Here is a 19821-nt window from a genome sequence, read left to right on the forward strand (position 1 = left end):
GAAATGAAAGAAAAATCAATCATACAAATACAATGTATTTTTGGCTGTTTGGCTATTGACGACAAATATGCTACTTATGACTGCTTTTGTGGTTCTGTGTCACACAGAATAGAACAGAACAGAATGCAATAGAATAGCTCTGCATTAAAATGATTTAATCATTATATATATATATATATATATATATATATATATATATATATATATATATATATACTTTGAATTTATTGAGGGTAATATTTTTGGAGCCCTCATCACCATTTGCTTTTATTATATCGAACAAAACATTAAACATTCGGCTGAACCTCTCGTGTATTTTACAGAAGAACACCAGTCATGTGAAGTTAGAACAATATCAGGGTGCGTAAACGATGACAGAAGTTTTATTTTTTTTGGGTGAACTGTCCCTTTAAGGCAAGGTTTCTCAGTACGTTATTAACGACTCCATTCATTTAATATCTCCCATCTCTCAGCTACCGTGGGATGCCGGCCAACTACCCAGTCACTTGAGTATGAAATTAATAGATAAAATCGCAACTCTTGTTGTTTCAGAGCCGAACACTAAATTCCCCCCCCCTTGTCGCAGTCACACAGACACGTCGCTGACCCAGGGGAATCGATACCATTGGCTGTAGTTAATGCCGTGCTCCCCTGCCACTGGAGGGAGAGAAAATAAATATCTTTACCCTTTATTGAACTTTCTCTTGTAACACTCCTGTAGAATGAGCTTCTGTGAGGGAAAGAGCAGAGTGCAAATTAAGCCTTTCTTAGTCACCAGGTGCTGTGGCTCAGCTTATCGGAGGAAATGCTATCCGGAGAGCCAGTGGCCTTATTTGATTCCCGGAGCCGCCCACCACCACTCTCCCTTGTTCTGAACCGCTCTCACTGCTTACTGCACAGCGTTTTTACTACACTGAATACGATCCAGTATATTTTTTATTATAAATGCCTTAATAAGCAATACTTTGTTTTAATTACGATGATCCCTTACAAGACATAGTAAAGCATTTATACAACATTTTGGGGTTACTAGGATTTTTAAAAATATTAATAATTAAATAAATGTATTGATTTATTTATTCAGTAGGGTTGCACTAGGTTGATCAAAAGGTAAAGACATTTACAATGTTACAAATGATTTTTATTTCAAATAATCAGCATATTCATCTTAGAAATCTTAAAATGTTTCTTTGTTGTCACAAAAATAATATGAAGCACAAAAAACCTCTTAAGTAATGGCAGCTAAAAATTCAGCTTTGTCATCACAAACACAAAATACATTTTTAAAATATTTAGCATTTATTTATTTACCTGTCAGATTGTCATTTACCAAATAAGCGCAGCCTTGATGAGAGAAAATGTATGAAAACCTCATTTGTGAAAACTGATAACTGTTGTGTTTTTCATAATCTAGAACAAACTACAGTTGGGTTATTTTGATTAGCTAATAAATAAAAAAAACGCACACAACGTAACCGCAATAAAAACATGCTAACAATAAAAAAATAATAATTGAAAAGTAAAAAAAAAAAAAAAAAAAAGGTAACCGTTTTTTTTCCAAATGAACTCTTCATATGTTTTTCCTCCTACATTTCAAGTAATACGATAACTTTGGTAGGTTAATTTGGTTGCTTAAAATGAGATGAGAGAGCATTGGTTTGCGGCATATATTCTATTCCATGCTGCTACACTGAATCTTTGGCTGTATTCCATCCATTACTTGCACACAGAACTTTTGTATACATCCACATTATGCAGACTGCAAACATGGTAGTAAATGGGTAGTATTATAGTATGCCATTCTGAACATATTTTCTGTCTCGCTCTCCCTCCCCTTCCTCCATCACCCCTGTTTCATAGCCTGCGGCCATATTAATGTTTGGTTCCCTCTGTGCGTGACCAGCTGAGTTTATGATTATGTTTGGAACTGCAGGCTATGTGTATATTCGGGGTTGAGCGTATGTGCGCTCATGTGTATGTGAGTGAGAGGTGTGTGCCTGTGTCTTTGATTAGAGCAGGACCCTTATTAAACATTGATGGTGTTATTCATTTGGAGGGTGAGGAGGGTGCTCAGTCAAAATGGCAGCAGTAATTAAGGCGTTCTGGATATGATGGCTGCATGATGGAGTGTTGAAAGCATAACTACGGAGCCCAGACGCTGCAGGGGAAATGGCTTGCTTGGGAACCACGGGCCCAGGATAAATGCACGAGTTTGGTGCTTTATGGTGTGTGCGTGTTTGTGGTTTGTGCAACTGCCAAATACCTTTAGAGCAAAGCTGATTTATTCTGTTGCTTGTTCGCAGATCCCTGTATTTTGAATGTTTTTGCTTGAAGCTGATTCCAGTCTTGATGGCATACATGCGGTTAATGCAATAAATGGATAAATAAACGTCTTATATTTAATTGAGATGGCAGAGATTAAATCACTGCACTCTACTTAGGTGCAAAATTCTTAAAGTGCCCCATTACGGATTTTTTGAAAATGTGCTTTTGGGGCGGTGTGTGACACAGCTCTTTTTTAAATCTGTTTTAAATCTGAAAGTGCACCGTGTATAAAGTTATTGTCTCTCAAAAGAAAGAGTCGACTCTGAATCATTGAAATGAATACATTTTTTAAAACGAATCCCTAGCCATTTCATGTTGACTTCATCATGAAAAATTTGCATATTGTCCGCATTGGTCTGAATGAAAATGCAAATTCGTGGGACTGCCAAAACCCAAATATCAACTTTTTATAACCCATAATAGGGGCATTTTAAATATTAACCATTGTAGTGTTTATAATGGGTTTAATTTGGTTGAGAGTGTGTTCTCTGAGAAATAAAAAAAAAAAAAACCTGTGTAAAAAAAAAAAAAAAAAAAAATATATATATATATATATATATATATATATATATATAATAAAAATATATATATATATATTATATAAATATATTGTTATTGGTATTATTATTATTTTTATATATACAAATTATGTTAAGAAGTACTAATATCTCTATATTAGGTCATGTAGCTGCTCACCTTTTTTTATCACATATTCCCTCAATTTATTAATTTCTAAATTATACTGGAGCGAGTCTTGTTTTTTTCAAGTATAAATATTCCACATCTTTAAACATGAGGCTTAATATTTGTTTACTGCATATCTAATAATTATGGAAAATTTATATTTTTAGTGGCATGACACCATATTTTTTTAAATATCAACTACTCAAAAAAAAATGTTATGGAATATTGTAACAACATGCTATAAAGCCTGCCACTGGTCTCCAGTTCCTTTCATAGCATTGCTGTAAGTCTCCTGTGCTCTCTTTGTCTCCATATCCAAAGACATGATTAAAAACAGATTTAAGTTTCTAATATCTAATAATGGATTCGCTCACTTTATTATTGGATTACTCTTTCTCAGAAAGACTTGGAAGGCGATGTGTAGTTACGTTTGTTGTCACGACCCTACTAATCCTGTGACATGAATTAATGCATTGGTCTAGACCTGCAGTTTTGCACGTCGACTCAAGAAATCAACAGCATGGGTTCGTTTCAGACGCCGTTACTGTGAAGTACAACTGCCGCAGCAGGTTTTTATGCATAATACCATCGCTCTCCATTGTAGTCAATTTCAATTTAGCTGTAAAAGGTCATAATATTTTATGTATTAGTATTTTATGGCCCTATTCACTGTTCCAATCGATACAAGATTTGGATCAAGACTTGCATGTGATTCCACCTCCTGTTCTCTCTTTCTTTCTCTCTCCCTCTCTCTCTCTTTTTTGTGTGTTATGTGCCTCATAAATTGTGTAAAGTAGCCGTGAGGGAGTATGGTGGAGGGAAGATGGATGCCGCTACACTTTCCCGCTCTATTCTCTCAGCTCTCCAATCACAGAGATTGAGAAGTGAAAAATGGAAGGGTTGTAACAGGGGCATAACTCTGCGGATGAGCTGCTGTCTGTCTGACCTGCTGCTGTCCACCCCGATCTGTGCCGCTCTGCAATTCTTTCCCCCGGTGCCTCAGAGCGTTTCTCACATGTGGGGGGCCATTTTTGTGGCTTGCTGTGTGTGTGTGTGTGTGTGTGTGTGTCTGGATGTTTTTAATGGCTGATCCTGAAGTAGATGTGAAATGGCATTCGTAACTCATTATACTTTCAATAAACGCGATACCACGGCCTTAGTTACATTGTAAAGTTTATATAGTTCTTAATTCTTTCATGGCACAATAAGATCAATAATATTTAATAATTTCATGTTGTCTTTAGGGTGTGTAACTGCTAGAGCATGGTAGCCAGCAGCTCCGAGGTCAAGGGGTTTGATTCCCAGGAAAAACATATCCTGTTAATATTGACTGTATATGTTAAATGTACTGTGCACTACATCATATTGAATATTACAGACAAAATGTAGATTCTTTGTTTCAGTATTTATATTTTTTGTGTATCGTACTATTAGTTTTATTAATGTTTTTACATTTTTAGCTGTAAGTACATTGTTAAGCTAAATAACATAATGTTTTATATTATTTCTTTATTGGTTTTAGTATTAGTAAGCTATAATAAACCCCATCATCACATATAAAAAATAATAATACATTTTCACAAGAATCGTTAAGACTGTGAAGTGTGGAAAATGTTTGTATTATTGTTGTTTATAATTATTTTAAAGTGTGATCCGTTTTAAGTTTGTTCTGAGACATATAAAGCTGTTCTGTACTATTTTAGATATGCACATATGCATTCATGCACATTCTGTAAACCTAGATTGTCAGATATTTTGTTTGGTTTCAATCAGTTGGACAGAGAAACAACCGGGGCTGGCTTTGTTATGGTCCGCTGTGTGGCTAAGCAAAGCAGAAGGAAAAAAAACAGCAGAAATGCGTGCGCGTCTGAACGCGTGCTTCCCAGTAGCACCTCCGGGACTGCAGCAGCAGCAACATTCGGCCTTCTTGAGTCACACAAATCTTTATTGTTCCTGAAAGCACAACAGATGAAAAAGGCTGTTTATGACAGCGCATGATGGAGAGAAGGGTCAGCCAGTTTTTTCGTGTGGGTCTGTGTTATTAATCCACAGTGGGACCTTTCTTGTTGTGTGTGTGTGTGTGTGTGTGTGTGTGTGTGTGTGTGTGTGTGTGTGTGTGTGTGTGTTTCTGTATAGATGGTTGGTTTGTTTTGAGAGCCGACTGTCCGGGTTCGGGAGCTGGAGTGTGCGTGTGGCCGCGGGGTCGCTGCGCTCTGGCCCGTTCCCACAGCATCATCCCTCTGGAATGCCTGGCACTCGCGCTGTCTGTCTAACGAGCTTTTAAAAAAGACATGTTAATTTGTTTTGTCTTAATCTAATCCCTCTACTGTCTCATTCATCCTCTGTTCTCCAAGTTTCCCTCTCTAACACACTCTCTTTGCGCTCTCTCTCTCTGTCTCTCTCTCTCTCTCTCTCTCTCTCTCTCTCTCTTTCTAAGTTAATCTGATTGGTCAGGAACATGAAAAAAAGTAAATTGAATTTTGGTGTTCTGCGTCTAAAGGGAGAATGAGGGAATTTTGTAGAGTGGTCAGCCTACACTTGTTTTTGATGAAAGTACTACTTGTTCTCTAGTTGTAGAGTTGTAGTTTTATTGTGAAAACAAGTCTGTTTTTTTTCAGGGAATGATTTCTTTCACTACGTCAAGCACATATTTACACCTTGACTTAACTAGATGCAGCTTTTTTTTTAGACCATTTTTTTCCCTCTGTCAAAGAGAATGTGAAAAAAAAATTTATGATTCTTTGTTGCATGTACATTTTTTCATATTCATCTGCGTTGTCACATCTGTGTTATTTTTGTATTATATGCCATTGCATTATTTGCCATTACAAGATTTTTAATTAGTTGTTATATACATGTCCTATTTTCATATTCATTTTAGTTCAGTTTCAGTAATTTTTTATGTGCTTTCATCGTTTTTATTTAGCTGAAATATTTTTTTTATTTTAGTTTTTGTCATTTTAAGATCTGTCAAGTCTCAAACCCCAAAAGTTATACTTTTATATAAGTTAAAAGTTATCCAACCTTCCTGAAATGCCTGTCGTAAAGATGCAGTGGGGCGTAACATTTCTGCAACACGCTTGAGGTATTCAGCCAATCACAATGCATTGGATAGGTGGCCAATCAGAGCGCACCTTACTTTTTTATTAGATGAGCTTTGTGAAAATTCTAAACCCATAAAATAATGCATAATATGTGGAAAATAATGTGTTTTTACATTAAACCACGGGAATGTTATTTGTAGCATCATCGTATGACCTCTTTAAGTTCTTAATGCAATATTTACATTTAATTTCAGCATTATTCAATTATCAAAAATTATTTTGAAATGTATTTGAGTTACGAAGGTTAGGTTTAAGTTTCAACTGTGTAGGACAAAACAACTCAGGTTGCAAGTGTAGAGATTTGTGTAGTAATTTATCGCTTTTTTATTATGGCATGCCTAGTTACGAAAGTGTTTGCTTTTCTATGCTAGTTCAACAATGTGCTTCCTCTATTTTACAGTGTCATTGTAATTGTTGGCTTTATCCCATTTAGGTTATCAAAACAATGTCTTTATTGAGCATATAGTCTTTCAACATATTATGCTGCCCTTTTGTCCCTCACATTTTCATCTTCCTTTTGTTTTCATTTATACATTCATGGTATATAGACAGCTGGCTTTGTCCCCCAGGGGTTGATGCCCTGAAAAATGACTGTCTGATGTGTGAAGTTTACGATAGGATCCTCACCCACAGCGTCTGATCGCTGCATTTACCCCTCGCTGTGATGGTGGACATGGTTGTTCGGCTCTGTGTGTTGACAATGGGAAGCAACAGTTGTGGAAAGGTTGTGTTTGTGTTAGCCGAGCGCTGAGAGATTGATTTTGGTGTTTGTGTGTTGGAAGCTGTGAGATGACTGACAGGACTTTATCTCCCAAGTCACACTTCCACAGTTCTGTGCCACAACACAATATTTGAGCAGGAGAAATATCACACATTCCCCTCTTGAATGTTTGATAAGCACGTCATTTTGCTGTGTCTGGAAAAGCAGAGATGTTTATTGAACTTTGGACAAGTAGAATGATATTAAAGGGTTAGTTCACCCAAATATTAGAAAGATTTAGATACCCCTGGTACAATTAAATAAAATACCACACACAAGACAAAATACAAGATAAATCTAATTTGACCTCATCTCGTTTTTAACCGCTATGACTTATTTTCTTCTGAAGAATGCAAAAGAAGATGTCGCTCTTTTGGAATAAAATGAATGTGAATGGTGACCACAACTGTCACATGTGATGTTAAATAAAAAAACAGCTCACATTTTGATTCTTTCATAGGGCCTCGAAAAACTCAAAATACAGCACAGCTATTTTATGACGCTCTTATTGTGCTTTTTGTTGTGTGTATTGCATTACATTTGATCACCGTTCATTTTCATGATAGTAAATAGAGCAGCTTGAACATTATAGCTAAATATCTCATTTTATGTTATTCAAAAGAGAAGTGAAACAGGCTTGGAATTACATGAAGTTGCGTAAATGTTCAAAATCTTTGCTTAAATTAGAAAGTATTGGTAAGGTTTAACGTGCACTTTGTCTTTTTTGTGTTGCTGTTTTTTACTGCATCAGAGTCTCTTTTTCTTAAATGACGATTTCTTTCTGAATCTTCTCTGCATGTGTGTGATTATGTGATTCTGACTGGATTTGAAGTGGCATGTAACAAAGGGCTGTTGATTATCTGTGACAGTATTGAGTCTTTCTGTCTGCTTTAACTCAGTTGTCATCACCTTGTTGTTTCTGATAAGAGCAGATGATAGCACCATAGCCTGGGATACCAGACCGAAGTCTGACTCCTCTTTAAGTGGCTACAATACGGACATATCAACAGCCTGATATACTGGGTTTCTGGATTTTTATCCATCACATGATGAATAGGTCAGATCGATAGTGACTCTTTGTTCTGGATGGGTATGAGTGGGCCGGGGTTAGGAGATTGTGTGTTATCTTGCGCATACGACTGCAAGTCTATAAATGTGTATGTTGGGAAACAGTATTGGTGCGTAGGAGACTGTGTGCGGATGTAGGGGGTGGTGGGGCCTAGTCTTTGAAGATCTGGATTGTAAGCTAAAGATTGCAGGTTCAAATGTCACAAGGGATAGATAGAGCTTTACTAATTGGACCTAAACACAAGGATCTTTTATTACACTCTTTAAAAACTAGAACAACTAAGTAAAGCAACCCCCACCCGTGTTATTTATCTGTCTGGTGCTAGTAAAATACTGGATGATATAATTATTGTGATTATTTATTGTTAATTTAATTGAATTTGCATTTGGAATCTTTTAGTTGATTTTGAACCTACAACCTTTTGGTTACCAGCCCAGATCTTTAGACACTATGCCACAGCAACACATTTTTTCATTAGTTTAATATTTGAGCTAAGTGGATTGTGTGTTTTTCCAGCAGTATGGACCGTATCCAGCAGCTGAGGAGGGAGTATCTTCAGGCTCGTAGAGAGGGAGCAGCTCCAGCCTATGAGGAACTTGAGGCCCGACGGAGAGGACCAGATTACGACCCGCACAGAGTGAGACATCAAACACGCACACCACCCAATAACACACTCTCACCATCATGTAGGTTCCAGAATTAATGATTTCCAAGCATTAGTTACATTTTACTTTGGACTTTGAAAGCAGCCTCTTATACTCACCACGGCTGATTTAAAAATACTGTAAATAATAGTAATATTGTGAGATGATTACAATCTGAAATAACTGTATTATACTTGAATATAGTTCCTGTGTTGCAAAACTGGATTTTCAGCAGCCATTATTCTAGTCTTGGGTGTCACATGATCCTTCAGAAATCATTCTGATATGCTTACTTGCTGCTCAAGAAACATCTCTTATCCGTGTTGAACAGTTGTTCTGTTTAATATATGCGGCGCTGCACCACAAAAAGTCTTAAGTCGCTGGGGAGTATTTACAGCAATAGCCAATAATACATTGTATGGGCCAAAATGTATAAATTAAACTAATGGTCCAAATGTTTTGTTTTTTTGTTTTGTTTTTTTTTCAAAAAATCATTAGGTAATTTTAGCACAGATCATGTTCCATTAAGATATTTTGTAAATTTCCTACTGCAAATATATTTAAAAATATTTTTGATTAGTAATATGCATTGCTAAGTACTCCATTTGTACACTTTTCTCGATTTTCGCGATTTTCTCACTATTTCGCACCCTCAGATTCCAGTTTTAAATATATTTTAACAAACCGTACATCAATGAAAAGCTGATGATGTATAAATCTCAATATCAAAGTTTTTCTGGTCCAGTGTTTCATATGGGTAGTGTATTTATGACAGTAATACCAATCTAGTTTCATGGCAAGTAAGAGATATGATAACTGATAACTATTATCAGTTCAGCAGACACTGGGTGGTGTAGCGGAAAGTTCATTTTGAGCCCTGCTTTCACATCATTTTTACCTTCCCCTCAATCAGAGTGGCTAATTGTCTCAGTATCTCTCTGTACTGTCTCAATTCAGCAATACAGACTTTACCATTCAGGAGTCATAGAAACTTCCACCAAATACATCGGCGCCTTTCTTTATTAGGATTGGGACAAACCAGCGTAATTTGTTTTTCTCTCAGAACACACAGTAATTCCCTTTGTGTGAGATCAATAGTTATACCTCTCAAATTCAAATGAGCTAACGTCTGTTTTTGTAAGAGCTGCGGTGAACAATGAAGCGTCGCAGGCTGTGGGATTAGAGAGGCAGATCGAATTAAACTAACTCCAAACAGCAATCACCCAATCTAACGAGCCTGCTCATTAAGGTCGACACTGCATTTATTCGTTTGCTCGTCAGTGCTTATTTATCTATTTATTCAGTGCTAATTATTCAGCTACTGAAGGAAACAAACACTCGCTGCGTCAAAGCAAAACAAAGTTATCAGCCGCCGTTTTTGCATGAGAGGAAACGCGTGAGCAGTTTTCGCACGGTGAAATGGTTTGGATATACCTACAGGCCTGATTATTGCGTTGTGGAAATGATGACGTGTGCCTGAAGGCAACATGAGAGAATTCACCATATCCTGTGACTTTAGGAGAGACATTCACAGAAGTTTCCACACCCTATTTTGTGACTCTGATGTAGTCTACACCATGGATATAAATAATACTCCTCATGACAGACACATTATGACTGCCTATTGTTACAGCTGCCTCTCGTCTGCTTTCAGATTTAGCCCTTATATGGACATAGCTGTACATATCTCACTCGATCGACCCTCAAGGATGTTCCTGGTAAACACAGAGAAATGGAAAAGGAGATTTGGATTGGGATTTGTTTTGTTGGGCTGTCCCAGGACCAGAACCGTTCAGCTATCGCCACACAAGCAAATCGGTTTACACACAATCCTGCTTTCCAGTAAATGTTTTAGCCTTTCTCTGCCAAGGGAGCCTGCTTCTGATGTCATAACCATTTCTTTCTTCTTTTGTATTTATGTGAAGCTTCGCCGTGTTTACTGGTTCGTCACTGCTCTGTGTAAGTGTGTTACAGGACTACAGTAGGGTTGATATAGCGTGTGTATAGACATTGATTGATGACCGCTCGACCACTCCGTGAATTTCGGTGCTGACTCAGTGACTGCATTGCTCAGGCATGACTGTGGTGTAGTCTCAGTGACCGCAAGTTCACTTGTAAGGACTTTTGACGTCCAGATGAAATTAAGGCTTGGCATTTGTCAGTATTTGTGTCAAAAAATGGGTTTCTTCCAAAACCCAGTGAGCTGCCTCGATGTCTACTGCCTAAGAACTTGTCTTCTAAAGATGCTTCCTATTAGAGTTCATGTTAGCATGTTGATAATACTCTGGTAAGCACAAAAAAACATAGCACATTCGAAAATAGTTTAATATTTTTTTCATTAAACCGTTTGCTTTTCATCATATAGTTAAAAATAATTATTTCTCAAATCTTATTTTGGCCACCGTCTCATTTTCTTTTTTAACTCCACTGAGCTTGGCACTGTGCATTCTGGGATTGCTTGCTTCATAAAGGACACACTTATTTACCTATATTTAAAGGGAAAATTAAACTAATTAAAAATGTAATATAATAGATTAAATCTGAAAGTAAGTTTTGAAAAGATTATAAAATAAAAGCTACTCTTTAAGAGTTTGAGATCAATAAACAAATTATTAATAATTGCATACAGCAATACAGTCCACATTAAATTAATCAAGAGTGACAGAAAGTACATTTGTAGTGTTACAAAAGATTTTTATTTGAAATAAAGGCTGCTCTTTTGAATCATAAACAAAAAATGTATAACCATTTTTATATAAACAATAACAAAATATCTCTTGACAGCCAAATAATGATATTAGAATGATTTTGAAGCATTATGCGACACTAAAGATTGTAGTAATGGCTTTTGAAAAGCTTTTGTATTAAATAAATGCAGCCATGAGCATAAGAAGCTTCTGTCAAAACATTAAAAAAGCCTAACCAACCAAAAACATTTGAATTTCTTGTGTAGATACTGTAACTAGTTAATAAACAACTAGAACTGAGATGAAATAACAAGAAAGATTTAAATATGATTCTGCCTTATAATCTAGCCGGACAAAGGTATCTTCGTAGGTGGTATAATTATGCTGCCTCTTCATGTAGGGAGTGTGACTTTAATGCCTTAAAATGAAGCCCTAAAATACTGCTTACGTAGGCAGCTCACTAGGTTTTGGAACAAAACAAATGCGTGTCCTCCAGAAGGTACCTGTACCCACAATCCTGTGCCATCTTGGAACCATTCCTGTACCTCAGCTGCTAGCAACACCAAGGTCATGGGTTTGATTCCCAGGGAACACGCATACTGAGAAAACATATACCTTGAATGCACTGCAAGTCACTTTGGATGAAAGAGCCTGGCAAATGCATAAATGCATAATAAATTCAGAAGTATATTATACATTTATATGGAAGTCTGAAGAGAGCAAACAGGAAGTTCAAAAGCTTAAAGGCAAATTCTGTTGCTGTCTTGAGGGTTCTGTGCTGTTTGTTACTCAGATGTCGAGATAAGATGCACACCACATCGTCTATGTAGAAACGCAATTATGTTATGTGTTGCCTGCAGTGTCTAATGTCTCCGTAAACTATTTTTACCAAGTGAAAAATTCAAGCAAATGGGCTTCAGGATTAAAAAGGAAGGCTGTTCATGTTTTCAAAGGCCTCTCTTTATGGAATCAGTCATGAGAAGGCAACCGATGAGCCGTGGAGAGGCGTCTAAATAGCATCCAAAAATATATATGGTAGTCTTGTGACTGTTTATAGGGCCTGTAAGGCAGTTAAAGTTGGTATGATAATGCTCCAACTGCCGCCTAACTGCTACGGTCCTAATGAGGAATAGGAGTCAACGCTGGCGGTATTTACCAGCACTGTCCTCTCTCACTCGCTCTCGTTTCCCCTGAGAGGAATGATGCAGTCCATGAGAAACTAACCACACAAATCTGTCAGAGTCTCTCTCTCTTGCTCTGAGGACCAGCCGCTGTTTCCTTTCCAATCCAGATCCGTCTTCGGCACAAGTCAACAGCTGCATCTCCCGTTCACACAATGAGAAAATACCCCAAAAATACAGAGTTTTCCCGTAACTCCTTTTTATTTTTTTAAGTCACACTTTCATTAAACCCTTCGGCAATAGTGAAATATTTTTCCTTGAAATACTAGCGGAGAATATTTGTTTAATACGCTCCAGTCGGGTGCTGGATTTCACTGGGCTTCTTCAGTTGTGGTTTGAGCGAGATGCGGTCCGTCCCTCGTGTGTTTTCCCATTATCCTCAGCAGGTTTTTGACCTCAGATCTTGCTGCTGTGCGTATCCTGGTAGCAGCTCTTACAAAGTCAAGGTTGATTTGAGCATGAGAGGGACAGGATGTGATGTGATCGTTTGATGTTGGCTCTGAATCCCAGTTCGAATGTAAAAGCAGGTATCGAAATTAGCAACATGGTGTCATGAGACCCAGTTGAGGGCTTTAAAACAATGAGCAGCTTAAACGTTTAGGTTCCTGCCTGTTGGAATGACTTCTCTGCCACGGCCCCCAGCCAACCATTGTCATCTTTTCCTCTCTGGGAGCTATACAAACCACAGAGCTGAAGCAGAGAGGGTTGCTAGACTTGGGGAAACCCTAAGAAGTCAACAAACTCTTCCATTCCGAACTCAGTAACGTCAGGGAGTTAGAAGCCAGGCATAGAGATTTTGGAGGGCTGTCAGGAGGATCTGGTGTACTTTACCCTTTAAATGTCCAGACGCATTGGGTTTTAGAACAAACCTCACAACTGCCTTTGCCAGGTGGAAACTGATGCTGATTCAACATGGTGGCTGTGAAACATTCATCTGATTGTAGAAGTCAGACCTAGTGTAGACTGGGAGGAGGGCCACGAGGGTTGAGGGTGCCATTTGGGAATTAGTGCGGAGTGAAGTCATGACCACAAAATGACAAATGGGACATTGTGTGGTCTTTTGAACCTTACCCGAGAAACAATTTGGAGAATACATTTTTATTTTTTAATCTCTTATCCATCTATCTTTCTGTATCTTGACTATTCAGCAGAAAAAAAGCATAATAGAGTAATAGAATGCAGTTTTTTTAACACTGCACATATCATTGTAATATGACTATGTTAATTGTGGGTAATGTAAAAGAAAGAATAAGATTTTTGTGTGAAAATACAGAAAAATGGCACAAAATATATTTCAGTTTTGTATTTTCAGTCTGTAAACACATTTTATTTACATTTACATAGACTTAAAAATGCATTTAAAGTCTTAAAACTTTTGTAACCAACTTTGTTCCAGTATAAAGTATATGTCAGGCATCACATGACAAAACAGTACTTATTACTGCCACTTGTCAGTGAAAGCGATAAAGGAATATTCCACTTTTTGGAAAATATGCTCATGTTCCAACTCCCCCAGAGTGAATAAGTTGAGTTTTACAGTCATTCAGCCCATCTCCGCGTCAGGCGATGGCACAGCTTAGCATAGATCATTGAATCCAATCAGACCAGTATTATCACGTTCAAAAATGAGCAGAGTTTTGATATTTTTCCTATTTAAAACGTGTACTAAGACCGGTGGCTGCGGCCATGCTACGGCCTTGATTATTACGCCAGAATGGGAGTATAGTTCCTAATCATATCGACCTACAAAATTGCAACTTTTCTTTTTCAGCCTTTTTCCAAAAAAAGTGTATTGTTCCTTTAACAGCATTATAAAACAGTGATATCTATTATTATCTATATCTATTGATTTTATTTTGAGATAAAAAGCTATTCAGGCTACGTTACTGTCTGGCTATTCTAGGTAATGAATTCAGCTTGAGAATTCATTGCTGTCAGACCACCCACCCACAAACAAACACAGTTCGAATGTTTGATCGGATCAATTTTCAGCACTGGCAAAACCTAACTCCAAAAATTATGTTTCTGGAAAACTTTCCAGTAAAGATATCTGAGAAAGGACCGTGGCTGTCTTTATGATCCGTTAAGATCTGTTCTGTGTTTATGAGTGGTCAGTGCCGCTCAGATTTTCTTGAGGGGAAAATCTAAGTTTTGCTTTAACAATGGATATACAAAACAGCTACTGTCTAGTTTGTAACATCTGGGGCTGTTTATTCAGCAAGGAAGCAGAGAGCTCATTGCATAAGTTTTACAATATGGTTATACAGGCAATAGTCTGGGGCCAGTAAAAGAGTTTTGTCTGTTTGTTTTTGATGAAAAATGAAAGAACAAATTTGTCTTTGGTTAATTATATAGATACTGCTTTCAGGAGTCTGTTTTGTTCTCTCATTCATCAATAGAAGGGACATACTGGCACTAACAACTCTTTATCGGGCGCCTTTGAATTGCATCAGTAAGTACATTTGCTGTGTAGGATCTAGATTAATTGATTTTTGGATGTTACAATACTTTCTTCTGTACTTTAGTTGTTCTGTGCAAACTTTGGTTTTCACCTTGACCTCATACAAAATGGCCACCCGTGGGAGAGCTGTTGAACTCTGCAGTAATTTGCGAGTGATAATCTGCCCTCTTGATCACCACATGGCTATGATGAGATTAGAGGGCTGGATAATTCATTTCCAGCCTGATTTTCCCCTAATTGACTTTAATGGCCTTTTTCTGCATTCTGGCAGCTGAGGTGGTTGAACCAACCTGCTGTTGTTTCTCAGAGGTTTCTCACTCATATACAGCAGGCTTTGTCCTTTGTTTCCAGCTTGTTATGCACTGGCTCTAATACATTCAGGATGTCGTCTTTACCACATTGTTATCATTTTTTTGCGATACACTCCGAACTTATTGAAGAGGGGAAAATGTTCCATGTTTGTTAACTGCAGCTTACACTATACTCTATTCCAAAAATAGTAAGGTGAACGTGTGATAGCTAGGCCAGACAGAATAAGATAAACAACTCTACACTGGACTGTTATCGTTAAGTTAAGAGAGCATAAGCACACACTTTCTCACCCCTTTGCATGAGAATCATCAAGTGGCAGAAATATCAATCTGATTCAGTGTTTCCTGTGTTTATGGTTACTGTGCAAATGCATGTTTTTATTTTATATTCCGCTTCAGATGCTCAAAAAAAATGTATGTGTATATTTATATGTATGTTTATAATTATATACATTTATGATAATTAATTCACTGTCCTCACGGAACCAGTCTTGGCTCTGGATCCAGACCGCAGTCCATTTAATTAGTGACCTTTGAGCTAGTTTATTGCAGCAGATCATAGAAGACGTACTTGTTCAGCTTCTGCTTTCTAAGTGAGTCCAACTGTGGGGGGAAAGTATGCTAGCTCAAAAGAAGTGCCTAGAGAACATACAATTTCAGACTCAGCCAAAGAGTATATTTCCGGAAATTGGGATCTAGAAACTATGACTACTTTCGGTAACGTTTAATAACTTACTATGACTACTTTCGGTAACTTCTTCACTATTAACTATGTGAATGTGATTTTTACCTCAATCAGTTTGTAATTTGATGCTTATTAGTAGTTTGTAAGTTAGTCAATGTAGGTATTGGGTAGGATTAGGGATGTAGAAAAACTCTTGTTTTGTGCTACTTATGGTGCTATTTTGTGCTTAATTACTACTAATAAATGGCTAATACTCTAATAATGTGCATGCTATAAAGAGTCCCTGAAATAAAGTGTTACCCAGCTTTCTTTGTCTTGGATACTCCTATATGTCATTGACCCCATCTTTATCAATAAAAGTGGCAAATAAGCCAACAAGCAGTTAAATATAGACTAAATATAGACCATGATGGTTGACAAATTTAGCCTGAATTATAGCAGAGTTCCACTAAAGTTTCAGCAGACTTGATTTATCTGGAAGAGGATCAAAGCAGCACGGTTTAATCTTCACTCTCCTGTTTATAGTCTGAGACAGCATGTTGTTTTACACCAGCAATCGGTCTTCGCTTCAAAACGCCTTACATCACAGAGCGTCAGAGAGAAAGTGATAAAGACAGATGAGGGTTGTTATCCTCTCCCTCTCTCCCTCTCATGTGCAGCTTCAGGGGCAGATGTGGAGCCTCTGTAACCCCTCTGATGATGATGTAACTATGTCTGAACAGAGGTCACGACCTCGCGGGTATTCATTACCTTCCCAGACAGGCCTAATGGGACCTTTTCTCTGCCTAACAGGACTGGAATGCACATCTAGTGCAGAGGAGACACTCTTCCGTCTCTTCCTATGACCGACCTGGCTCGTTCGGCCATATCTGTAGAGTCTGAGTCCCAGACGTGCGTGAAGTAATCGCTCGCTCTCTATTATCGGCATCAACACGCATGACTGAGCGACCGAGTTCAAGCGCTCAGCGTGAGTTCATTATCACAGGGAGAACGGAGGGCATCAAAGAAGAGGGAAGGCTCTGAAAGACTGTACCTTCCTCCAAACCCTCCTCTTCCTGTCTCACCTTGTCAGCCTGAGGGTAAATGAGCCCTTGGTGGGTTTTCAGGTGCAGAATGAGCCAGCGTGAATTATCGCTGAAGGTGAGCTTGATGCTGACTCAGGCACGATGTCATAGTGCTTCCACCTTATCTGGTGAAACAGTCACGGCCACTTACGATCAAAGCGGGGCGTCTGGCTCATGAAAGCTAGCGATGAGGTTTCGTCTGCCGTTCGGACATAATTCACCTGGGTTAAAGTGATACGGTTTCCCATTCTTTTCTGCCTTCAAGTTATTCAATTATATTATAGGAAGCAGTCAATTGATTTATAATAATGACTTAAACTTTGCAAATTACCCTTTTAAAAAGGCCGTTCAATACTCTGCTTTGACATTTTATATTTTGTAATTGATTCCAGCTGTATTATTCTTCCATATGTCATGAATAAGTCTAACCTTAGATAATGTTTTGGTTGGTCAGCCTGTTGTTTCTCGTCTCTGCTTCCTGTCCTGACATATTTGGGGGAAAAATGCTGACGTCTCCGGTGTAGGGGAGACTACCACAGAGGAGGTTAATTCAAAGGCCTTTGTGCCTGTGTATTGTTTCAAGTTTAAAATGGTGTGCCAAGCAATATAACCTTAATTTAACTTGGCCAGGGAACAGTGGAAGTAAACTTCAATGAATTTCACTAAAGTTTGTTGAGCACATATCCTCAAGTTACAAAAATACCCGGAATGGTAATGAAGGTGAATTGACGCTTTTAGGTTCCTGAGACAGTGATAGAAGTTTTTTTTTTTTTTCCTCCTTGACATTAGCACAACTGTCGAAGTACAACTAATACTTGGACAATGGCCTGTCTAGGGAAGTCTTTCAGATTCTGTGTTGATGGCAGGCTTTTTTTTTTCTTTAGTCTGAACAAAATGAGAATTTCAGAGAAGCCAGGGATGTGTCTAGGAATGCAGTAAAGCTCCATTTATTACATCAATAGAGGCACTAACCCATTGTTTTCACATTTTTCTGATAGCAGAAGCGGAGAACGAACAATGTGTCGTTGTTTTGTTACTAGACAAGACGTAGTGCTGAATAAACATTATTGTTGGGCGAAGATTTGCTCAACATAAAGAAATTAGAAGCAAAATATGCTGTCAGCTAGACAAGAAAACGCTCGGTTTTTTTTGACAAAAATTACAGGGATAGTTCACCCTAACATGTATTTCATTACTGTCATGCCTTTCCAAACCTGTTTGACTGTGGAATTCTTTATACTGTGGAATGAAACGGATTCCGTACAGGCCCATAGTTCATAGTTTAAAAATGACAAAAAAGCATAATAAAAGTAGTTTGTAAGCATATCTTCTGAAATCATGGGAATATTGTGTAAAAAACAGACTCAAGGATAAACTTCATATAAGGTGATTTGTTCATTTTCAAACTGCCTTGAGCCAAATAATTGAGTCAAATTTTGATTTGAATCAAATACATGTATAAAACAACACATGGGTTTGCAAGGTCATCAAGGCTAGGTCACAAATAATGTCACAATTTTTATTTTTAGTGTAAACTATCTTTCAAAAGAGAGCATAAAGGCGTATTATTATTTAAATGTTATTATATACATTCACACAGCAGAGTTCAGGGATTATTTGTCCTTCTCTGTCCTATAAAAAAAAGCTTATTTCAGCTTTTCTGGAGGTCAAAACTCTATTTTAGATCGAACAAGGTGCCAAAGCAGAGGATGCGTAAAGTTCTCACGGTCATTAAAACAAGACTAAAACCAACAGGCTTTTCACAGACCCACCCAATTCATCACGAGCACCACAGTGGCAGAGCCGTCAGGATCTCAGCACTTTCTCCTGCCCGTGAGAACTTGTTGCGCTTAAATCTTCTGGCTGATTAAAGAGGGAGTTTGAGTTTTGATTCGGGCGTGGGCCTTGTCACAATTACAGGCCGTGGGATTATAATTTATGATGTGTGTTTAGATAATGCTGATAAGACATATGGCTGTTGTTGGTGTGTCATTTATTCTTGGTCTGGTTCCATTGGGAGGAGGACCGCTGCCATTTGAAGGATGTGATTTTGTATTATGCGGTTCCTCTGCAGATGTCTGTGTTTGTTGTTGGAGAGGAGCGTTTCTCTGTGGACATTTCTACCCTCTAGGAGATGCAGTCTGGAATTAAAGATATGAAAACACAGAAACAAAAGACATAGCCATAAAGATGGATAGAATTAGAGAGAAGATTGATGCCAAACCAAAGACAGTGAACTATTGGGGAAAAAACATTAAAAAGAAGACAAGCCAAACCAAGTTGGACCTATTTTCGAGGAAGAGAAAGGGTGCTGAAGGCCTCCCCTCTCCAGACTTTTGCCTTGTAAGGTCAAAGCGGGGATAAATCGATCAGATGACTGTCTAAGCTGGGAAAAAAAAGACTGAAAAAGAGACAGGGGCATGTGCTCTGTAATAATTGTGGAATTTTAATTGGATTATAGTCTTGGTTGACCTTGCTGAGCCATTTGAGTCTGTTCATTGACAACGTGGCAGTTGAATCTGCTTCCTCCCAGGAAGATCAGCATGAAGGGTTCAGACAAAACCAGCTCTAATGTCTTCTAGTCTGCCTCACTTCCTTGGTGAAACTGCTTCCTTTCAAAGTCTTGGTTTACCCAAAGTCCATTTAAGGCTGGAATACACAAATAAACATCCACCGGATGGATTCATAGTATAAAGCTAAAAAAAAACAATAAGAGAACACTACCTGATTTTCTGTGAAATCAGTTAACTCCCAACTGCTCAAATTCTCCAGAATTGAGAATTCTCCAGAAAAAATCTGCACAAAATTTGTGTGCCATTTTGAGACTGTACAAGCATCTTGACATC

General features: G+C 37.9%; 1 protein-coding gene across 5 annotated transcripts in view; it reads left to right on the plus strand.

Moving 5' to 3' along the window:
• The window catches only part of pard3bb (par-3 family cell polarity regulator beta b), a 254794-nt gene that overhangs the window by 201149 nt on the left and 33824 nt on the right, over positions 1 to 19821 (plus strand). For 4 of the 5 annotated variants that reach the window (XM_043249476.1, XM_043249475.1, XM_043249479.1 and 1 more), the window contains one exon: positions 8459 to 8579. In XM_043249476.1, coding sequence (XP_043105411.1) covers positions 8459 to 8579 — 121 coding nt within the window. The remainder of the gene's footprint in view (positions 1 to 8458; positions 8580 to 19821) is intronic. The other variant, XM_043249478.1, reaches the window with a different exon arrangement.

This window comes from Puntigrus tetrazona, chromosome 9 (genome assembly GCF_018831695.1).
Source record: "Puntigrus tetrazona isolate hp1 chromosome 9, ASM1883169v1, whole genome shotgun sequence".
NCBI lineage: Eukaryota > Metazoa > Chordata > Actinopteri > Cypriniformes > Cyprinidae > Puntigrus > Puntigrus tetrazona.